General features: G+C 40.9%; 1 protein-coding gene and 1 pseudogene across 1 annotated transcript in view; one reads left to right on the top strand and one right to left on the bottom strand.

The window, feature by feature from the left end:
- The window catches only part of LOC110040435 (uncharacterized), a 43,059-nt gene that overhangs the window by 4,589 nt on the left and 18,903 nt on the right, over window positions 1-19,567 (bottom strand). Inside the window, exons 8-14 of the mRNA XM_089283644.1 lie at window positions 17,629-17,742; window positions 17,108-17,221; window positions 16,587-16,700; window positions 14,578-14,691; window positions 14,057-14,170; window positions 13,538-13,651; window positions 13,017-13,130 (exon numbers count right to left, since the gene is read on the bottom strand). Of these exons, the coding sequence (XP_089139770.1) occupies window positions 13,017-13,130; window positions 13,538-13,651; window positions 14,057-14,170; window positions 14,578-14,691; window positions 16,587-16,700; window positions 17,108-17,221; window positions 17,629-17,742 (798 nt within the window). The remainder of the gene's footprint in view (window positions 1-13,016; window positions 13,131-13,537; window positions 13,652-14,056; window positions 14,171-14,577; window positions 14,692-16,586; window positions 16,701-17,107; window positions 17,222-17,628; window positions 17,743-19,567) is intronic.
- Window positions 2,452-3,841, top strand: LOC149116507 (uncharacterized; annotated as a pseudogene).

Below are 19,567 nucleotides of genomic sequence, written 5' to 3' on the forward strand. Positions count from 1 at the left end.
TCTCAGTTTTAGATATATCAGCATTACTTGAAAGCATATGAATAAAGCAACAACTTGAACTATATATTGTTTATCACATTTCGAGAGATCGGAAACAATCAGCGTAGACACGACTATTTCGCATTTCGCATTCAAAACTAGCCTGGCATTTTTTAAATCAACCTGGAGTGCACTTTAAAATACTTTAGGTTTGCGAATTCAAATGATGCCATCTAGGTTTAGATTTTTTGTTTATTGATTTAACGAACCCTTAATCAAGTATTGAAATAAAATATTAAAGTTGTGAGATTTCTAAAGCAATCATAATTGTTTAATTGTAAACATTTTAAATGGGGTTGTCTTTATTCTAGTCGAAATATTCAAAACAAATGGTCAGTTATACAACAAAATATTTGATGCCACGCTATCCTCGAGCAAACTGTTAAAAACAAAATAAAAATAAATAAATGTAATCAGAATCAACTAACATGTACTGTCGTCCTTGAACTCTTACCGTTGCATTAAAATACTGAAAAGGGGAACCCTTTATTCACTGATTAAAAAAAAACAAAACAAAAAAAAAACAACAACAACAAAAAAAAAACTGCAGAGGTGTTGGAAAGCGAGGATTCCCACCATCGGGAATTTGCCCATTTTTTTTTTAAAGCTAATACCCGAGGGTTAGTCTGGAGAGGAGGGGGCAGGGGGGGGGGGGGTGGGCACTGCTGGAATTGACACCGTGTTTCCCTGAATCCCGATACACAGCTGCGCGTGAACCCATTCACTCGATCGGTGCAAGTTCCCTTGTTGAGACACGGGTTACTAGAGCACTCATCGACATCTCATTCGAGATAAAAAAAAAATAACAATAAATAGAAATAGAAGCAACGTCATTTCGTATTCTATCATTTTTGACCTAACATACATCCTCCAAGCTTTATTGCTTTCAATTTCTCAGTGTCATAGTCCTAAAACCCGTTCCGCCCTGTTCCCACTGAAACACCAGAAATATGGTCTGCTATAAGTGTGGCCAGAGCTAAGTAAGTTATACTCCAAAGAAGTTGGTGTGGTGCCTTTGTGGCAAAATTGTACTACGACTTGATCGTCGCCAAGAGCTATTATTCAATTTCAACAAAGTTACTACGAACTATTCTCTAAGGGACCGTTCATTTTTATGAGGGAGGGGGGAGGGGCTTTCGGAATTTGGGAAGCATCATAAAAAAATCGCAAGACCCCCCTTAACTTACCAATTTTTTTTTTTACATAGTCCCCCTCCAGCAGTCATTTTTTCGGATGACCCTCCCCCCCCCCCCCAAATAAAAAAATTAACCCTCTCTCTCTGGCGCTGACTGGCTCACTTTTATCCATAAGAGTACAAATGGATAAAATTTTAATTTGTGCAAGCTTTCAAGAGTTCAATGTTCAGCTGTCAAACTGCCAACTTTTTAACCAGTGGGATTTTATTGACTTTCTCAAGTAGCTAATCATAAAGCGAGAAAAGCTATTGACAATGTTCAGGTCATTTTGAATAAAATTTACTTAGCTTTGTTTACGGCAAGTTTACGGCGACTTTTCCCGTCATTTATTCCCGGCATTTGACCACTTTGGAGTCTTGTTATTGTAAAAAACAAATTGGCAGTTTTTTGTGCGTCTGTCCTCTTAATGAAGAGACCTTTCTTAATGAAGAGGTTGCAGGAGTTCTTGGTCTCAAGGAGAGATACCACACAGTTACAGTTAATGTTTTGAACAATGAGGTGGAAACATTCCAGTCAATGCCATTGGATGCGACAACTGAGAGCCTTGATGGGGAGTTTAGTAAAGACATTAAAGTAAAGACTTGCCCTAAAAGGATAACTGGAAACTACAAGGTAGAGAACTGGAAACAAAGTAAGGATAGATGGTCTCACCTTAAGGAATGTGACTTTGCTGAACCTGCCCAAGATGTACGTGGTGAGGAGGGGGACCCAGTTGCTCGCCTGGGGCCTTTAGGTCGGACGTGGATTGGCTCACCAGAAGGAAAGTAGTGGACAGGAGCAAGGGCACACACTAGCCGTACTTTGTTTACCAGAGAACCCAGTGTCAACGTCAATGATGTTTGCAGTGATATTGATCGTACCTTGAAGGGATTCTGGGAGATAGAAAACTGTGGCATTGAGAGACATGACACTGTGATTTTCACCGAAGAGGAGCGAAGCCTTGAAGAAACTTAAGGAATCGATTAGTTACACAGGAAATGGATACTAAGTGGGAGTACCGTGGAGAGAGGATAAGCCTCTGTTACCTGATAATCATCACACAGCATTATCCCGGTTATGCAACAAAGAAAATAAATTGAAGAAGAACTGTGCTCTAGGAACAGAGTACTCGCAAATTATCCAGGCTTATGTCGAGAAAGGTTACTTGCGAAGGGTCGAACCAGATGAGCTGTTGCCACCGGAAGTTTGGTATTTGCCTCACTCCCCAGTTATTCGTATGGACAAGACTACGACTAAAGTACGCATTGTGTTCGATTGTTCTGCAAAAACGGACGGTGTATCATTGAATGATGCCATTTGTGCAGGACCTAAATTGCAGAAGGATTTGTTTGATACGCTAATTCGGTTCAGGAAAACCCCATAGCTTTGACATGTGACATTAAGGAAATGTATTTGCAGGTGGAGGTTGAAGAGAGAGATCGTTCTTACTTTCGACTATTATGGAGGGACCTTGATTCTAGCCGTGATGATGTGATGTCTATGAGTTCAGTCGAATAGTGTTTGGTAAAAACTCTGCACCAATGGAGGCTCAGTTTGTCGCTCAAGAGAATGCCAAAAGGCACTAGGGTGTGTATCCATTGGCAGTTGAAACTGTGCTCAAATCCACTCACATGGATGACTCGATTGATAGTGTGGAAACAGTGCAAGGTGGCATTCAGTTGTACAAAGAGCTGGACAGTCTGTGGGTAATTGCAGGCATGCAGGCGAGGAAATGGGTATCAAATTCTCTGGAAGTTGTTGCAGCCACGCCTGAAGCCGACAGAGCTACTGAGTTGTCGATTACTGCGGGGCAGGAACCTGTTGTCAAGACACTTGGTGTTTCCTGGAATATTACCGAAGATACGTTTACTATTTCAGCTGCAAACATATCTACAGAGTTTCCAGTGACAAAGCTAAATGTACTGAGGAAGGTTGCCACCGTATTCGACCCACTCGGGTTTGTGGGTCCTTTCGTTATCAAGGCGAAGATCCTGCTTCAGGAACTGTGGGCAAGGGGCTATGACTGGGACGATGTTATTCATGATGAAATTGCAAGTAGAATCGGAAGTTGGTATGGGCGCGCAGCTTAGGAGCCTAGGTAATGTGCAGGTGCCTAGATGTCTGCGTGAAGTAAAGGAGGTAGTCGCTAAGAGAGTCATCACATTTGTGGATGCTTCACTGCAAGCTTATGGGACTGTTGTATATTTACAGTGTGTATAGAACGATGCTACCGTTTCAAGTCGTTTGGTCGCTTCAAAGTGTAAGGTAGCACCATTAAAGCCTGACAGTGCCTCGGTTGGAACTTGCAGGAGCTGTATTGGGCTTGCGCTTTACACAGCATTTAACGCTTGTACTTGGACTACCCATGCAATCTCTAACATTTTATTCCGACAGCATGGATGTGGTGTGGTGGATTCGGGGTCATAGGTGGAGCTTTCGTCCCTTTTTACCTATGTTGTATCGGAGAGATACAGATGGTGACAGAGCCATCGCAGTGGCAACATGTACCGACAGGAGAAATTCCAGCTGATCTGTGCACAAGGGGAGCAACGCCAGATGAGCTATTGGAGAACTCACTCTGGTGGCATGGACCAAAGTGTCTACTGTCAGAGGATAAGGCTGGTTGACCTAAGATGGATGTAAGTAGTCACCCCGCTTCATTACCGGAATTGAAGACATCAGACTGTAAGGAAGGGGAAGAAGATGTTGCAAATATTCTAACATGTTGCCTGCAGAGCCAAGCGAATCGAAAAGGAAAGGGAGGAGCGAAACCAAAGTGTGTGGACTAGAGGGCTTGAACCCACACACTTTTCAAGTTGGACACGCTTAGTGCGGCTACAGGCCAGGGTGTGGCGAGTGATCTACAATATGCGCAGTCCAAAAGAAAGAATAAAAGGACAAGAACTGTTGCCAGAAGAAATTGAAGATGCAGAGGAGGAAATTATTAGTCGAGTACAGTTGGAGACATTTCCCGAAGAGTACACGGCATTATTGACGGGAAAGGATATTCCAAAGAAGAGTCCACAGAGCAAGCTATGTCCTTGGTTGGACGATCAAGGTGTGCTGCGATGTGGTGGTCGACTTCAATTCGCTGAATGTCTTCCGCGCGATGTCAGGTTTCCCATTATACTGCCAAGAGGTCAGTGAGTGACAAGATTGGTGGTAAAGCATTACCACGAGTTGTCTAACCACAGTGCTGGGACAAACTTTGTACTATCGCAGATTAGTGGAAGATTCTGGATTGTTGCAGCACGTGAGGAAATAAGAGCGTGGGAGAATGAATGCAGTGAGTGCAATAGGTGTAGGAACAAGCCAGCCACACAGATAATGGGGCCAGTACCACAAGTAAGGCTGCGCTTCACATTTCGTGCATTTGACCAGACCGCGGTGGACTATGCAGGTCCGTTCACCACTGTACAAGGACGTGAGCGTCAACGGCTAAAGAGGTGGTTGTGTGTTTTTACATGCTTATCGACTCGAGCAGTACATCTCGAAGTGGCGTGGGGGCTTGATACAGACAGTTTCCTAAATGCATTTACCAGATTTACTAGAAGAAGAGGAGTACCTAAGGAAATGATTTGTGATAATGGCACCAACTTCGTTGGAGCAGTCAATGAACTCAAGGAACTTGTGGGTCAACTGGACAAAGGTAAGATTCAGGGAATGACTGCACAGAAAGGAGTGAAGTGGACTTTTAACCCCCCAGGTGCTCCTCATTTTGGTGGAGCACATGAGGTAATGGTGAAGGCAGCTAAGAAGGCAATATATGTGGTGCGAAGTAGTAGTGATGTCACAGACGAAGAATTGATCACAGTTGTCACAGGGGCTGAAAGCTTGCTTAACTCTAGACCACTCACCTATCAGTCAGCAAACATTAAAGATGATGTGCCGTTAACGCCCAATCACTTTTTGCATGGGCAAATGGGTGGGCAGTTTGCACCAGAGAGCGTTGACACTACGAGGTTCAACGCACGGAAAAGGTGGAGCAAAGTCCAAGAAGTGATCTCTCGAGTGTGGTCCCGGTGGTTGAAGGAGTACTTACTCTTGCTGAATACCCGTTCAAAGTGGACCGACGTATTCAAGGACCTTAAGAAAGGAGACATTGTGCCGGTCCTGGAACCAAATCTGCTACGAGGGAAGTGGCCATTGGGCCGTGTTGTGGATACATATCCGGGGAAAGATGGACATTCCCGAGTCGCGAAGGTTCAGTGTGGAGAAAAGACCGTGGTGCGACCAATTCACAAATTGGTACCACTCTTGTGACTTCTTAGACTTTTATGCGAACTTAAGTTGAGGATTTTTAAAACTGTTATGTGTTATCGTGTTTTACACACTGTAGTCCCTTCAGTGCGGGGAGGTGAAATGTTCGTTGTGTTACATGTACCTTATTTAGAAATGAGTGAAAGGGATCAAATGTCAAGTACTTTTACATAGTTCCACGCGGGTTTTTGATAGTGCAAGTCGAGTATTCGCCATTGAGATTTTTCCTAGTAAAATAAAGTCAAACGTTGAGTTTAACCGCGGATTTATTGCGTCGTTCTCAACGCCTGGGTTGTTCGAAAAGTGGATAACGCTATCCAGTGGATAGCGTGGTTTGTTTTGTTAACACTTACCCACTAAATAGCGTTTTATCTGGTGGATAGCGTTATCTAGCCTAGGCTGGGCACAGGACCCCCAAACAACTGGGCCCTGGAGTATAACAAACACGCAACATGAACCTTACAGTATGACAAGGTAAAGGTATCAGCACATCAACATATCAGCAGGGCTAGGTGGAGTTAGGTGGGGTGGGGGAATAGAGGGAAGGCAGATAATTCTGCGATGGAGGGGTCGGTGAGTCTCTTCTGAGGAACGGTGATTTGGGGCGTGTTGGGGAGTTAAGATGGGTATGCTTTCGGATCTATACTACACCAAACACACCAAAGAGTAGCACTGATTTTATTATCTAATATTATCTAGCCCTTTATTGCGTGATTGTTCTTTACTCTCAAGCTATTAAAATACATCAAGCAATAAAGTATAGTTGGTATTGACAAGTGGAATATGACTCGTTTTACTTATGCTAGAAGTTTAAGCATTTAAACAGTGGTCAATGAGCTCTGTAGTCTACATCATAGCTCTCATCTAAGGTTGTCACAATTCTGTTATCTTCCCCCTATTAGCCATTGTGCAATAGCCTTAGGTTAATATCCAATGTAACGCAATCGTTTTACCATATGGGCAATCATACGACAAAGCTCCCAGTGATTTTCCACCATGCTCTCATGTGATTTCAGCGTGTCACACCCCTCCCAACTCCTTCAATCACCAGTTAGTAAAATCCTATTGTTTTCTGATCCTGTCCCAGTTGTGAGCTAGTATTCAAGCTAGGCTGTTCTCTGCTTTCCCCTCCCTCCCTTCCTGTATTGGTAGCGTTTTCCTTTCCCATCTTTTTCCTCCATGTGGCTGTAGTTACCTTTCGTGAGAAGGTGGCTTTCGCCTGCTGAACCTTCTCGGTTTATTCACTGCAACGTTCTATTTCTTATATTGTGTGTAAACCATAGCTGCTTAGTCAATAAAAGTTTTCAGTGGAAGGGAAGTGCAACCTAGGCTGCACTTTGCCCCACAGTAAGTGCTGTGGCCACCCTTGGAAATAGGTCCGGATCTCTCCAGGATAGTGCCATCGTACCATCTGACCCATTGTCCTCCCAGAAGGGTACCACTCTTCTGGTCTGTGCTATGTTACCCCAAGGAAATACGTCCGAATCTCTCCAGGATGATGCCATCGTACCATCTGACCTATTGTCCTCCCAGAAGGGTACCCCTCTTCTGGCCCCCTTAATAACATAGGCTCCCCTAGAGACGCCGCTACTCTAGGGGAGATAGGCTCTGTCTTCCCTGCCACCCATGTTTTGCTACTATAATCAGTGTTTTTTGTCTCTGTTTCTTGCATCTACCCAGCACAGGGGGGAGGGTTGCAATTTGGTTACCCATATAAATTTCCTTTTAGTGTGGCCAAGGAGCCAAATCTTCTCGCTTTTACTGTTAGTTCTGCCCCCCCCCCCCCTGTATGGGCGTGGCTGTCATATATTAAATTGCACAGCAGCAGGGTCTCATTAATCATTTGCTTATGAAGTGCATACCACTGAGACCACTAATTATTTCCTAAACTGATATAATATGTCTTGACCAGTTCTGTTAATCTGTGTTAATTGAGCACACATACTCGCACTACTTGTTGTACAGTTGAAGGTCTTACTGAAAATCTTATCAGGGATCTATAGTCTTTCAGCAATGTTTCTTCCATTTTATCAGTGGTATCGTGTTATGCTACGACATATACTTCGACTGCCATAGTGTTACACTGAATAGATTCGTTTCCGTTTATACTGTACGTGCTTTTAGTATATCAGCGGAGCTCCGGCGGCCCGAAAGACCGCCAAGTGGAGCCCCATTCTCAAAGATACCCGTGAATTGCATTTCTTATGGTAACAATGGCAAGCGGTATTGCTCTTGGGCCTGTTCACATGACAACGATGACGTCGAGCAACATGGCGGCCATACTCCAGCTAATAAGTTGACGGAGACATGCAGCCTCAGTTTACAGCGTATTTAAAAGTGAACAGAGGTAGATTTGCGTTGATTAATCGATAAGGAAAGTGTAAAAAGTTAAGATTGACGATTACCGATAGTACTTTCGTTCACAAAAACAGGTCAACACGACAATTCCGCCCGCTTCCGGAACCAATCAGATTGCAGAAATTGTTGAATGCCACCCTTTCGCGAACTGAGTTAAAAAAAAAATGTGTACTTATTGACTGAGTAAGGTCGGGCCGGACGGAAAATAGTTGGCTCTCGGTCAGGACGTCCTGACCGAGAGCCAAATATTTTTCCGTCAGGCCCGACCTTACTCAGTTAATAAGCATTTTGCCATATGACCACTTAACGCTGGTTTTCACTAGCGACGGAGTCGGAGTTGGAGTCGTAGTCGGAGACGGAAGAGTGCTTACGACCTAGTGAAAATCAAAAATCGGAGTCGTAAGCGGGAGTCATGAGCTCGACGGAATCGGAGTCGGAAGAATTAGAACGTTTCCATTTCTTCCGATTCCGTTTACGACTCCGTCGCTTATGATTTAGTGAAAACAGATTATCGGAGTCGGAAGTAGAAGCGGAAGAACCAACCAATCACAAGGCCCGGAATCGAGCACTGTGATTGGTTTATTCTTCCGGTTTTGCTTCCGACTTCGGCAATCTAGTTTTCACTAGATCGTAAGTGACGGATTCATAAGCGGACTGGGGTGTTCTTCCGACTCCGTCGGTTTGATTTTCACTAGATCGTATCGCTTTACGCTTCTGATTACGACTGCGACTACGACTCCGTCGTTAGTGAAAACCAGCCTTTAGTGCTGAAAATTTTGAAAATTCTGTTTGAAAATAAATGAGACGCGATTACATAATATCAAAAGGCCGCGCGGAGATACAAAAAGGATTCTATAATAAAAACTTGTCATTTATTTCTTCACGGGGAACAAGAAACTCACCATTCATCGAAAAACACGACTCGTTTTCTCATTTTTGTTTCTAGATGTGAGTCCACAATTACGACTCATGCAAACGGGATTGGCTAACCTGTTTAAAATGACAACAGAAAGTTGACATAAAGCTGTCAAAAATATGTGAAAACCATCAAAAACTTAGCGAGTGACAAACGTTCGCTTCACGCCTCGCTGCAAATGTTCACAAATCTTCAAGCTTCATTTGACGACTCAATAAAATGTCGGCGTCGCTTCAAGCTATTTGTCTACCTCTTGGATTCTCTTGAACAAGGGAGAACCAGCAACTGAATATTAATGAGACCGATGTTGGCTCCTGCAAACAGTGCCTGGGTTTGCTGCCTTTGCTGGCCTTGCTGTGTAGTGGAAATTCAAGCGAGTTTTATTATCTGGATGAACTGTACGGTAACGAACTCTAAACTTGTGTTCGTACTCAGTTTTGTCTCTTCAAACATCAGTGATGTAGAAACTGCAGAGCAATTTATCCTACTGTACACAAGGTATGTTTGTGATTTCTCTGGTTCAACCAACTTCTCCCAGAAACTCTGGAAACTCGAAGAAAACTGAAGAAAACATTAAACTTATGTCGTATTTTGTTTTCCTCACGTTGTTTTCTTGCTTTTGACCCATGCTTTCCACTGAAAGAAGTTTCGCCTCAAGAGTCTGTTTGCTTATTCGAAAGGTTAATTATCGGACAGTTCATCCGGAAAAGTTGTTTTCTTGACAACCTGTTTGCTTGTTGTTGACTTCTGAGAAAGTTGTGAACTTCTTCACTTGTGAGGAGTGTTGACTTTCGTTCTGTGCTTTCCGAGTGTGTTGGCGACTGAAGTAGTTCTGCATGCCGGACAGTTTGACTGGATAGTAAAATTTGCTCTCAGAATTTTTCAGAAATGCTCACGTTCATTACTCATTTTAAAGGAAACAAAACTTTACAGCAAAAAAATAAAGTGTTTTTGCCATTATCTCGCATCGATTTTGCCGTACGCTTTCCTTTTAGGGCCGTACGTATTTCTAGTGGGGCCGTTACGCGTTTTTCCGGTCCTATCACTTCGTGGCACACGGCCCTCATACGGGATCTTTTTTCTTTTGGTTTTCCAAGTAAATTGCGCGCGGGGCCGTATGAGTCATATGATAATAAACCGTATTTCTATATAAGCTTAGTATCAAGGCACATTTTGAAGCTTTCTTTGTGTTACTATGGACAACCGCTTCTTAGACTGTAAAATTTATTATTCTGTCATGAAAAAAAAAAGAAAAAAAATCTTAAATGAGATAGAAATGGGTGGCTTTCATGACGAGTAAAACTATTCATGGATATGTTGCTCAGCTCTGCTAAATTGTCTCAGGAACCTCTATTTTTGCAACCTAGAGTACACACAAAATTCTAACTAATAACTAACATGTGTGTATCAGTGGCCCTTGCTGTGCACTATATACTGTTATCCTGCCTTGACTGTGCACCAGAAACAACTTTGACGGAACAGTTTTAACACCTACAAACTGACATATTTTATTCACTTAATTTCCAAACCATTGGTGTGTTCAATGGTATTAAACATGATGGTAACATTGCTAGCAGTGCTATTGAGTATGTACTGTATGGATGGTTTTAAATGTCAGTTTTTTTTCATTACAGAAGACAACAAAATAAACACATACATAACCTGACGTTAGTGATGGTTGCGAATTAGATTATAGGTAAGGGGAAAAAGTACAGAAAGTTGGGACCATCTGTCCTTCAACACACCTCCTGTCTGTGCATTTGTGAGAGGTTATATACAAGGAGTTATGTAAAGCTATAAACTTTAAAATATGACCAACTTCTCTTTTGCTAAAAAGGGCTGGAAGGATTTAATTTTAATTGTTTTCACTCTCTGCGAATAGAGACTCCACAGGCGAATTACCAAGTAATTCTTCAAGTGCGGGAAAATAACATTGCAAAAAGTTACTGAAAAAGTTACAATGGAAGTAAGAAAAATGTTAATATTGTCACAAGTTCTCCGTGAGACATGATGTGCATTGTACATCATGTAAAGATATTTGACGTCTGCCAAAGACATGTCAATTTACATGTATTTACTTTTTTAGGAACAACAGCGACGTTTTAAATAATGTGATCAGAAAAATAAAGAATATTGTCCATGCAGTACCAGTTTATGGACCGCATATGCAGACAGCAAGAGAGGTACAAGGAAAGTTTCATGTGTTTCTTCAAACCCAAAAGTTTTATGCTTATGACTTCTTGTCCTTAGATATTTGTCATTAAAACAACACGTAATGAAAGATGCAATTTATTTTTGAAGGTAAACATAAAAATCTGCCTATACTGGATACCGTGCAGCCATGTGTAAAGTGAATTAAAGCAAACACACTGTTAAAGAATTGCGCATGTTAAACTTGAATGATCTGACATTTCAGAGAGTTTGAAAATATCATATCATATCTTTGATGGTTTTGTGGTGGAGGGCTGCTACATGTAGACGGCTCATACACGATTTTTCACTCGTAATAATGAATTATAATTCAGCTGCCAACATATATGTTATCTAAATTAATACAATTGTCTGTTGGTAGGCAACTATCTACAGCAATAAATATGTACCGTGTACGTATATTAACCAACTGTTTTCAGTTGACCAACGATCCTAATGTGATGTTCAAGTACAAATTTGCAAGCATGCCAGGTGTCAACTTGTCAAATGTATGAATTGGGCAGTCTGGATTACAAAATTTTCTGAAAGTTGGAATTACCAAGTGAGATATTTTAAAAGCATATTTTGTAATTAATGATTTCGCAGACATTGTTTTCTTCAAAAAAGATCCCTACCCCACATGGAGGGTTTTCCTTTAAGGGCTCCTTCCTCCTGAGACTTTTGGATTTCCAAAGACTGGTCATGCATGGGAATTGGGTGAGAATATTTTCTGGAACTGCACATTCAGATTTACTAAGCGAGAACATCAGCATTTATCGTGACGATGTCATTCTGACGAAGCTTAACAAAGACACAGTTGTATTTATACGTACAACTAATTAAACAGTCTGAATGCTCCTTTGATTGAGACTTTGCATTGTTTTAGTGCAATGTTCCAGTTTCTTGTTTAAAGCAATTTGCATTTGCTGAACCAAGTTGCCAAGTTCATAACAGTTAGTTTGTATCTCAGGGCAGAGCCTGCCGTTGTGAAAGTTAGGGGGTACCTACCCCGCCCTTGCATTTGATTCACAACCGACATTCAATAAGTAACTAATAGTGAAGTACATTTTATATCATTGGAAGGAATGTCATCCGTTGGTGTGCAAAGATTACAATAACTTATAATCGACATGTCTTTGTATAAATAATAGTGATTGTAGCGACTAGAACTTCCTTTGCCTTTGGGCGTCACGTTTTTCCGTGACTCCTTGGAATTATGCAACCCACTCTGTAATACTTAAGCGTTCTTCATTATGCCTAGTTTTGTGTTTTTCATTGTATAAATAATAGTGATTGTAGCGACTAGAACTTCCTTTGCCTTTGGGCGTCACGTTTTTCCGTGACTCCTTGGAATTATGCAACCCACTCTGTAATACTTAAGCGTTCTTCATTATGCCTAGTTTTGTGTTTTTCATTTTTGGCCAGTGCTTGTTAGCGCTGAGAGTTCCATCTGCTGGTTTCTACTGCGTATTTTCCTTAGCTGCTTCACTGTTGTGTGAGCCCTGAAGTACAAATTCTAGTATTCGAGTCGCCACAGTTTTGTAAGTTTATTTTGCTCCGTTATCAGTTTTTTTGTGTCGTTATATTTTGTACTCAAATATTTTGTCTCGTTTATGTTTCAGTTGAATCACACACACATACATCACACACCCACGATCACGTCTGTTTCTCTCGTGTTTACGCCCAGTATGATTAAACTTGTGCATTCAAACTGTGACGTCTGTAGCGTTTACTAGACCTACAGTGATCTTCAAGTATCAGCTACAGTACGACTCCTGTCAGTCAATATATGAACAGTGTACATATGGGCAGTCTGGATTTAGAAAAAAACGTTTTCAAAGTAACAATGGCTACCTAAGATATTTCCAAAGGAATATAGTATTAGGCCCTCTATTCTTTCAAGGCATTCATTTTTATTGTAAACAATATCTCACTTGGTGTATGTTCCATGTGTATAAATTGTTGTAGAACACAGAGACCATTGTTATGACAGAGATGTTAATGTGTGAAAAGCTTTATTAAAAAACTGCATGGAAACACAAATTAATTCACAATCACGTCACTTCATAGACACTAACCTGTTTGACACCGCGTTCCACTGAATCCCGGTACACAGCTGCACGTAAACCCATTTACTCGGTCGGTGCAAGTTCCCTTGTTGAGACATGGGTTACTAGAGCATTCATTGACATCTAATTCGAGATAAAAAATAACAATAAAATAGAAATAGAAGCAACGTCATCTCGTATTCTATCATAGGTCCCTGTTAAAGGCATCCATTTTTGACCTGATGTACATCCTCCCAGCTTTATTGCTTTCAATTTCTCAGTGTCATAGTCCTAAAACCCCTTCCGACCTGGTCTCGCTGAAACACCAAAAGTATGGTCTACTATAAATGTGGCCAAAGGTAGGTAAATTATACTCCAAAAAAGTACGTGTGGTGTCTTTGTTGCAAAATTGTACTATGACTTGATCGTCGTTCAGAGCTATTATCTAATTTTTCATAAGGTTACTACAAACTAAATTCGAAGTCTCTTGATTTTATTTACGAATGTTACATGCCACTTCTCTAAAGAGTAACTGGCATGTAGACACTAACCCGTTTGACAACGTGTTCCACTGAATCCTGGTACACAGCTGCACGTGAACCCATTTACTCGGTCGGTGCAAGTTCCCTTGTTGAGACATGGGTTACTAAAGCATTCATCGACATCTAATTCGAGATAAAAAAAATAACAATAAATAGGAGTAGAGTCTCGTACTCTATCGTAGGTCCGTGTTAAAAGCAATCATTTTTGACCTAACATACATCCTTCAAGCTTTATTGCTTTGAATTTCTTAGTATCATAGCCTTAAAACCCCTTCCGCCCTGGTCCCACTGAAACACCAGAAATATGGTCTACTCTATAACTGTGTCCAGAGTTAAGTAAATTATACTCCAAAGAAGTACATGTGCTGTTTTTGTGGCAAAATTGTCCCATGACCTGATCGTCGTTCAGAGTTATTATATTATTAAATCTTAGAAAGGTTACTACAAACTATACTCAAAGTCTCTTTATTTTCTTTACGAATGTTGCATGCAACTTCTCCAAAGGATAACTGGCATGTAGACACTAACCCGTTTGACAACGTGTTCCACTGAATCCTGGTACACAGCTGCACGTGAACCCATTTACTCGGTCGGTGCAAGTTCCCTTGTTGAGACATGGGTTACTGAAGCATTCATCGACATCTAATTCGAGATTAAAAAAAAATAACAATAAATAGAAGTAGAGTCTCGTAGTCTATCATAGGTTCGTGTTAAAAGCAATCATTTTTGACCTAACATACATCCTTCAAGCTTTATTGCTTTGAATTTCTTAGTATCATAGCCTTAAAACCCCTTCCGCCCTGGTCCCACTGAAACACCAGAAATATGGTCTACTCTATAACTGTGTCCAGAGTTAAGTAAATTATACTCCAAAGAAGTACATGTGCTGTTTTTGTGGCAAAATTGTCCCATGACCTGATCGTCGTTCAGAGTTATTATATTATTAAATCTTAGAAAGGTTACTACAAACTATACTCAAAGTCTCTTTATTTTCTTTACGAATGTTGCATGCAACTTCTCCAAAGGATAACTGGCATGTAGACACTAACCCGTTTGACAACGTGTTCCACTGAATCCCGGTACACAGCTGCACGTGAACCCATTCACTCGGTCGGTGCAAGTTCCCTTGTTGAGACATGGGCTACTAGAGCATTCATCGATATCTAATTCGAGATAAAAATAACAATAAATGGAAATAGAAGCAACGTCATCTCGTATTCTATCATAGCGGAGCTCCGGCGGCCCCAAGGGCCGCCAAGCGGAGCCCCATACTTATATAGGAAAGAAAACGAAACCCATGAGTTGATTTTCTCATGGTTATCATTGCTAGCGGTATTGCTCGTTGGCGCGGGCGCATGACGGCGACGACGACGACGGAGTCGCTCAACATGGTGGCCATACTCCAGCTAATAGGTCGACAGAGACATGCAGCCTTGGTTTACCATGTACTTCTTTGATATTGGAAATCCATGTTATGCTCAATTGACACCTGTCAAGACAAGGTATCCGCTGACCAGTATCACGTAAATATATCACCGACTCAAGTTTACAGCTCATTTTTGTTAATCGGAATCATTTTTGACCAAACATACATCCTCCAAGCTTTATTGCTTTCAATTTCTTAGTGTCATAGCCTTAAAACCACTTCGGCCCTGGTCCCACTGAAACACCAGAAATATGGTCTACTCTATAAGTGTGGCCAGAGTTAAGTAAATTATACTCCAAAGAAGTACATGTGCTGTTGTTAGGGCAAACTTGTATCATGACTTGATCGTCACTCAGAGCTATTATTTAATTTTAATAAGGTTACTACAAACGATACTCCAAGTCTCCTGATTCTCTTTGCGAATGTTGCACGCAACTTCTCCAACGAATAATAATGAATTATAATTCAGCTGCCAACATATATGTTATCTAAATTAATACAATTGTCTGTTGGTGGGCAACTATCTACAGCAATAAATATGTACCGTGTACGTATATTAACCAACTGTTTTCAGTTGACCAACGATCCTAATGTGATGTTCAAGCACAAATTTGCAAACATGCCAGGTGTCAACTTGTCAAATGTATGAATTGGGCAGTCTGGATTACAAAATTTTCTGAAAGTTGGAATTACCAAGTGAGATATTTTAAAAGCATATTTTGTAATTAATGATTTCGCAGACATTGTTTTCTTCAAAAAAGATCCCTACCCCACATGGAGGGTTTTCCTTTAAGGGCTCCTTCGTCCTGATATTTTTGGATTTCCAAAGACTGCTCATGCATGAGCATTGGGTGAGAATATTTTCTGGAACTGCACATTCAGATTTACTAAGCGAGAACATCAGTATTTATCGTGACGATGTCATTCTGACAAAGCTTAACAAATACATAGTTGTATTTATACGTACAACTAATTAAACAGTCTGAATGCTCCTTTGATTGAGACTTTGCATTGTTTTAGTGCAATGTTCCAGTTTCTTGTTTAAAGCAATTTGCATTTGCTGAACCAAGTTGCCAAGTTCATAACAGTTAGTTTGCATCTCAGGGCAGAGCCTGCCGTTGTGAAAGTTAGGGGGTACCTACCCCGCCCTTGCATTTGATTCACAACCGACATTCAATAAGCAACTAATAGTGAAGTACATTTTATATCATTGGAAGGAATGTCATCCGTTGGTGTGCAAAGATTACAATAACTTATAATCGACATGTCTTTGTATAAATAATAGTGATCTTCAAGTATCAGCTACCGTACGACTCCTGTCAGTCAATATATGAACAGTGTACATATGGGCGGTCTGGATTAAAAAAAAAGAAAAAAAAAAAAACATTTTCAAAGTAACAATGGCTACCTAAGATATTTCCAAAGGAATATAGTATTAGGCCCTCTATTTCTTCAAGGCATTCATTTTTATTGTAAACAATATCTCACTTGGTGTATGTTCCATGTGTATAAATTGTTGTAGAACACAGAGACCATTGTTATGACAGAGATGTTAATGTGTGAAAAGCTTTATTAAAAAACTGCATGAAAACACAAATTAATTCACAATCACGTCATTTCATAGACACTAACCTGTTTGACACCGCGTTCCACTGAATCCCGGTACACAGCTGCACGTAAACCCATTTACTCGGTCGGTGCAAGTTCCCTTGTTGAGACATGGGTTACTAGAGCATTCATTGACATCTAATTCGAGATAAAAAATAACAATAAAATAGAAATAGAAGCAACGTCATCTCGTATTGCATCATAGGTCCCTGTTAAAGGCATCCATTTTTGACCTGATGTACATCCTCCCAGCTTTATTGCTTTCAATTTCTCAGTGTCATAGTCCTAAAACCCCTTCCGCCCTGGCCTCGCTGAAACACCAAAAGTATGGTCTACTATAACTGTGGCCAGAGTTAGGTAAATTATACTCCAAGAAAGTACGTGTGGTGTCTTTGTGGCAAAGTTTTACTATGACTTGATCGTCGCTCAGAGCTATTATTTAATTTTTGATAAGGTTACTACAAACTAAACTCAAAGTCTCTTGATTTTATTTACGAATGTTACATGCCACTTCTCTAAAGAGTAACTGGCATGTAGACACTAACCCGTTTGACAACGTGTTCCACTGAATCCTGGTACACAGCTGCACGTGAACCCATTTACTCGGTCGGTGCAAGTTCCCTTGTTGAGACATGGGTTACTGAAGCATTCATCGACATCTAATTCGAGATTAAAAAAAAATAACAATAAATAGAAGTAGAGTCTCGTAGTCTATCATAGGTTCGTGTTAAAAGCAATCATTTTTGACCTAACATACATCCTTCAAGCTTTATTGCTTTGAATTTCTTAGTATCATAGCCTTAAAACCCCTTCCGCCCTGGTCCCACTGAAACACCAGAAATATGGTCTACTCTATAACTGTGTCCAGAGTTAAGTAAATTATACTCCAAAGAAGTACATGTGCTGTTTTTGTGGCAAAATTGTACCGTGACTTGATCGTCGTTTAGAGCTATTATATTATTAAATCTTAGAAAGGTTACTACAAACTATACTCAAAGTCTCTTTATTTTCTTTACGAATGTTGCATGCAACTTCTCCAAAGGATAACTGGCATGTAGACACTAACCCGTTTGACAACGTGTTCCACTGAATCCCGGTACACAGCTGCACGTGAACCCATTCACTCGGTCGGTGCAAGTTCCCTTGTTGAGACATGGGCTACTAGAGCATTCATCGATATCTAATTCGAGATAAAAATAACAATAAATAGAAATAGAAGCAACGTCATCTCGTATTCTATCATAGCGGAGCTCCGGCGGCCCCAAGGGCCGCCAAGCGGAGCCCCATTTATCATATAGGAAAAAAAAACGAAACCCATGAGTTGATTTTCTCATGGTTATCATTGCTAGCGGTATTACTCGTGGGCGCGGGCGCATGACGGCGACGACGACGACGGAGTCGCTCAACATGGTGGCCATACTCCAGCTAATAGGTCGACAGAGACATGCAGCCTTGGTTTACCATGTACTTTTTGATATTGGACATCCATGTTATGCTCAATTGACACCTGTCAAGACAAGGTATCCGCTGACCAGTATCACGTAAATATATCACCGACTCAAGTTTACAGCTCATTTTTGTTAAAAGCAATCATTTTTGACCTAACATACATCCTCCAAGCTTTATTGCTTTCAATTTCTTAGTGTCATAGCCTTAAAACCACTTCGGCCCTGGTCTCACTGAAACACCAGAAATATGGTCTACTCTATAAGTGTGGCCAGAGTTAAGTAAATTATACTCCAAAGAAGTACATGTGCTGTTGTTAGGGCAAAATTGTACCATGACTTGATCGTCGTTTAGAGCTATTATATTATTAAATCTTAGAGAGGTTACTACAAACTATACTCAAAGTCTCTTGATTCTCTTTACGAATGTTGCACGCAACTTCTCTAACGAATAACTGGCATGTAGACACTAACCTGTTTGACAACGTGTTCCACTGAATCCCGATACACAGCTGCACGTGAACCCATTCACTCGGTCGGTGCAAGTTCCCTTGTTGAGACAAGGGTTGCTAGAGCACTCATCTATATCTGATTGGAAATGAAAATAATAACAAAAACACAGAAAGTGATAATAACAATTCAAAAAAAAAAAAAAAAAAAAAAAAATGTCCTGATACTCAAGGATCCCCATGTTTCCTTGACAACTGGTTTCTGACTAACATGTTTTTTTTTGTTTTCTGAAGTTTCTCGCGGTACCTGCTGCCACCTGCTTCGGTGGCTTGTCAGATGCGAGATCCAACATAAGGACTGAACATGTGACTAAACAAAGACTTTAGCGTGAACTGGATCTGTTTGCACGTCCAGTTCTGGTTTGAGTTTGTCTGTGAATAGCATCTACTTAAAGAGGCAACCATTTTTACTGGTACATTTTGCATTTCGCAGGCACTGTTTGCTGTGGTTCCCGAGCATTTTGTTCGACTTGGCAATGTTTGTAAATGAATTACGACTTCAATATAAATTTGTGTCCGTCCACGCTCTCGTGAAGGTGCTCACGAGTGTATCCCAAATAGCCTACATCATGCACACAGGTTCCAACTGAATTTATACGCTTAGTACACGATGGAGGGCTTAGTCTTTTGCATCTTGAGATCTTCATTGAACTTCCAAATTGCACACACAAGTTGGATGGCCTCAGTATAACTGGTCGTAATTGAGAGTTAATTGTTAAACAAGCTCCGCTCTTCGGTTCAGTGTGGGTCACTTGTATGACCGCAAATCGAATTGGGCTCAGTCCTGTTACCGCTGTTCGTTACAAAACGCTAGAACGTTTCACAATACTACCTGCTACCTACAACAGCTACCTGTTTCACAATATTTCCCTGTGTATCCCTTGGCACATACGCACACATAGCTGTTCTTCTCGTAATGTGCAGCACAAGTTCCATTGTTCTGACAGGGCCAACTAATGCATGGAGACTGAAAAGGAAAAGAAAAGGATCTCCTCGTGCCGAGCAGTTATACCAAGGCGCTCTGTCGGCTCTGTTTTAAAAGTTTATTACT

This window comes from Orbicella faveolata, unplaced genomic scaffold, assembly GCF_042242905.1.
Source record: "Orbicella faveolata isolate gen_17 unplaced genomic scaffold, um_ofav_v1 contig_12, whole genome shotgun sequence".
Classification (NCBI taxonomy): domain Eukaryota; kingdom Metazoa; phylum Cnidaria; class Anthozoa; order Scleractinia; family Merulinidae; genus Orbicella; species Orbicella faveolata.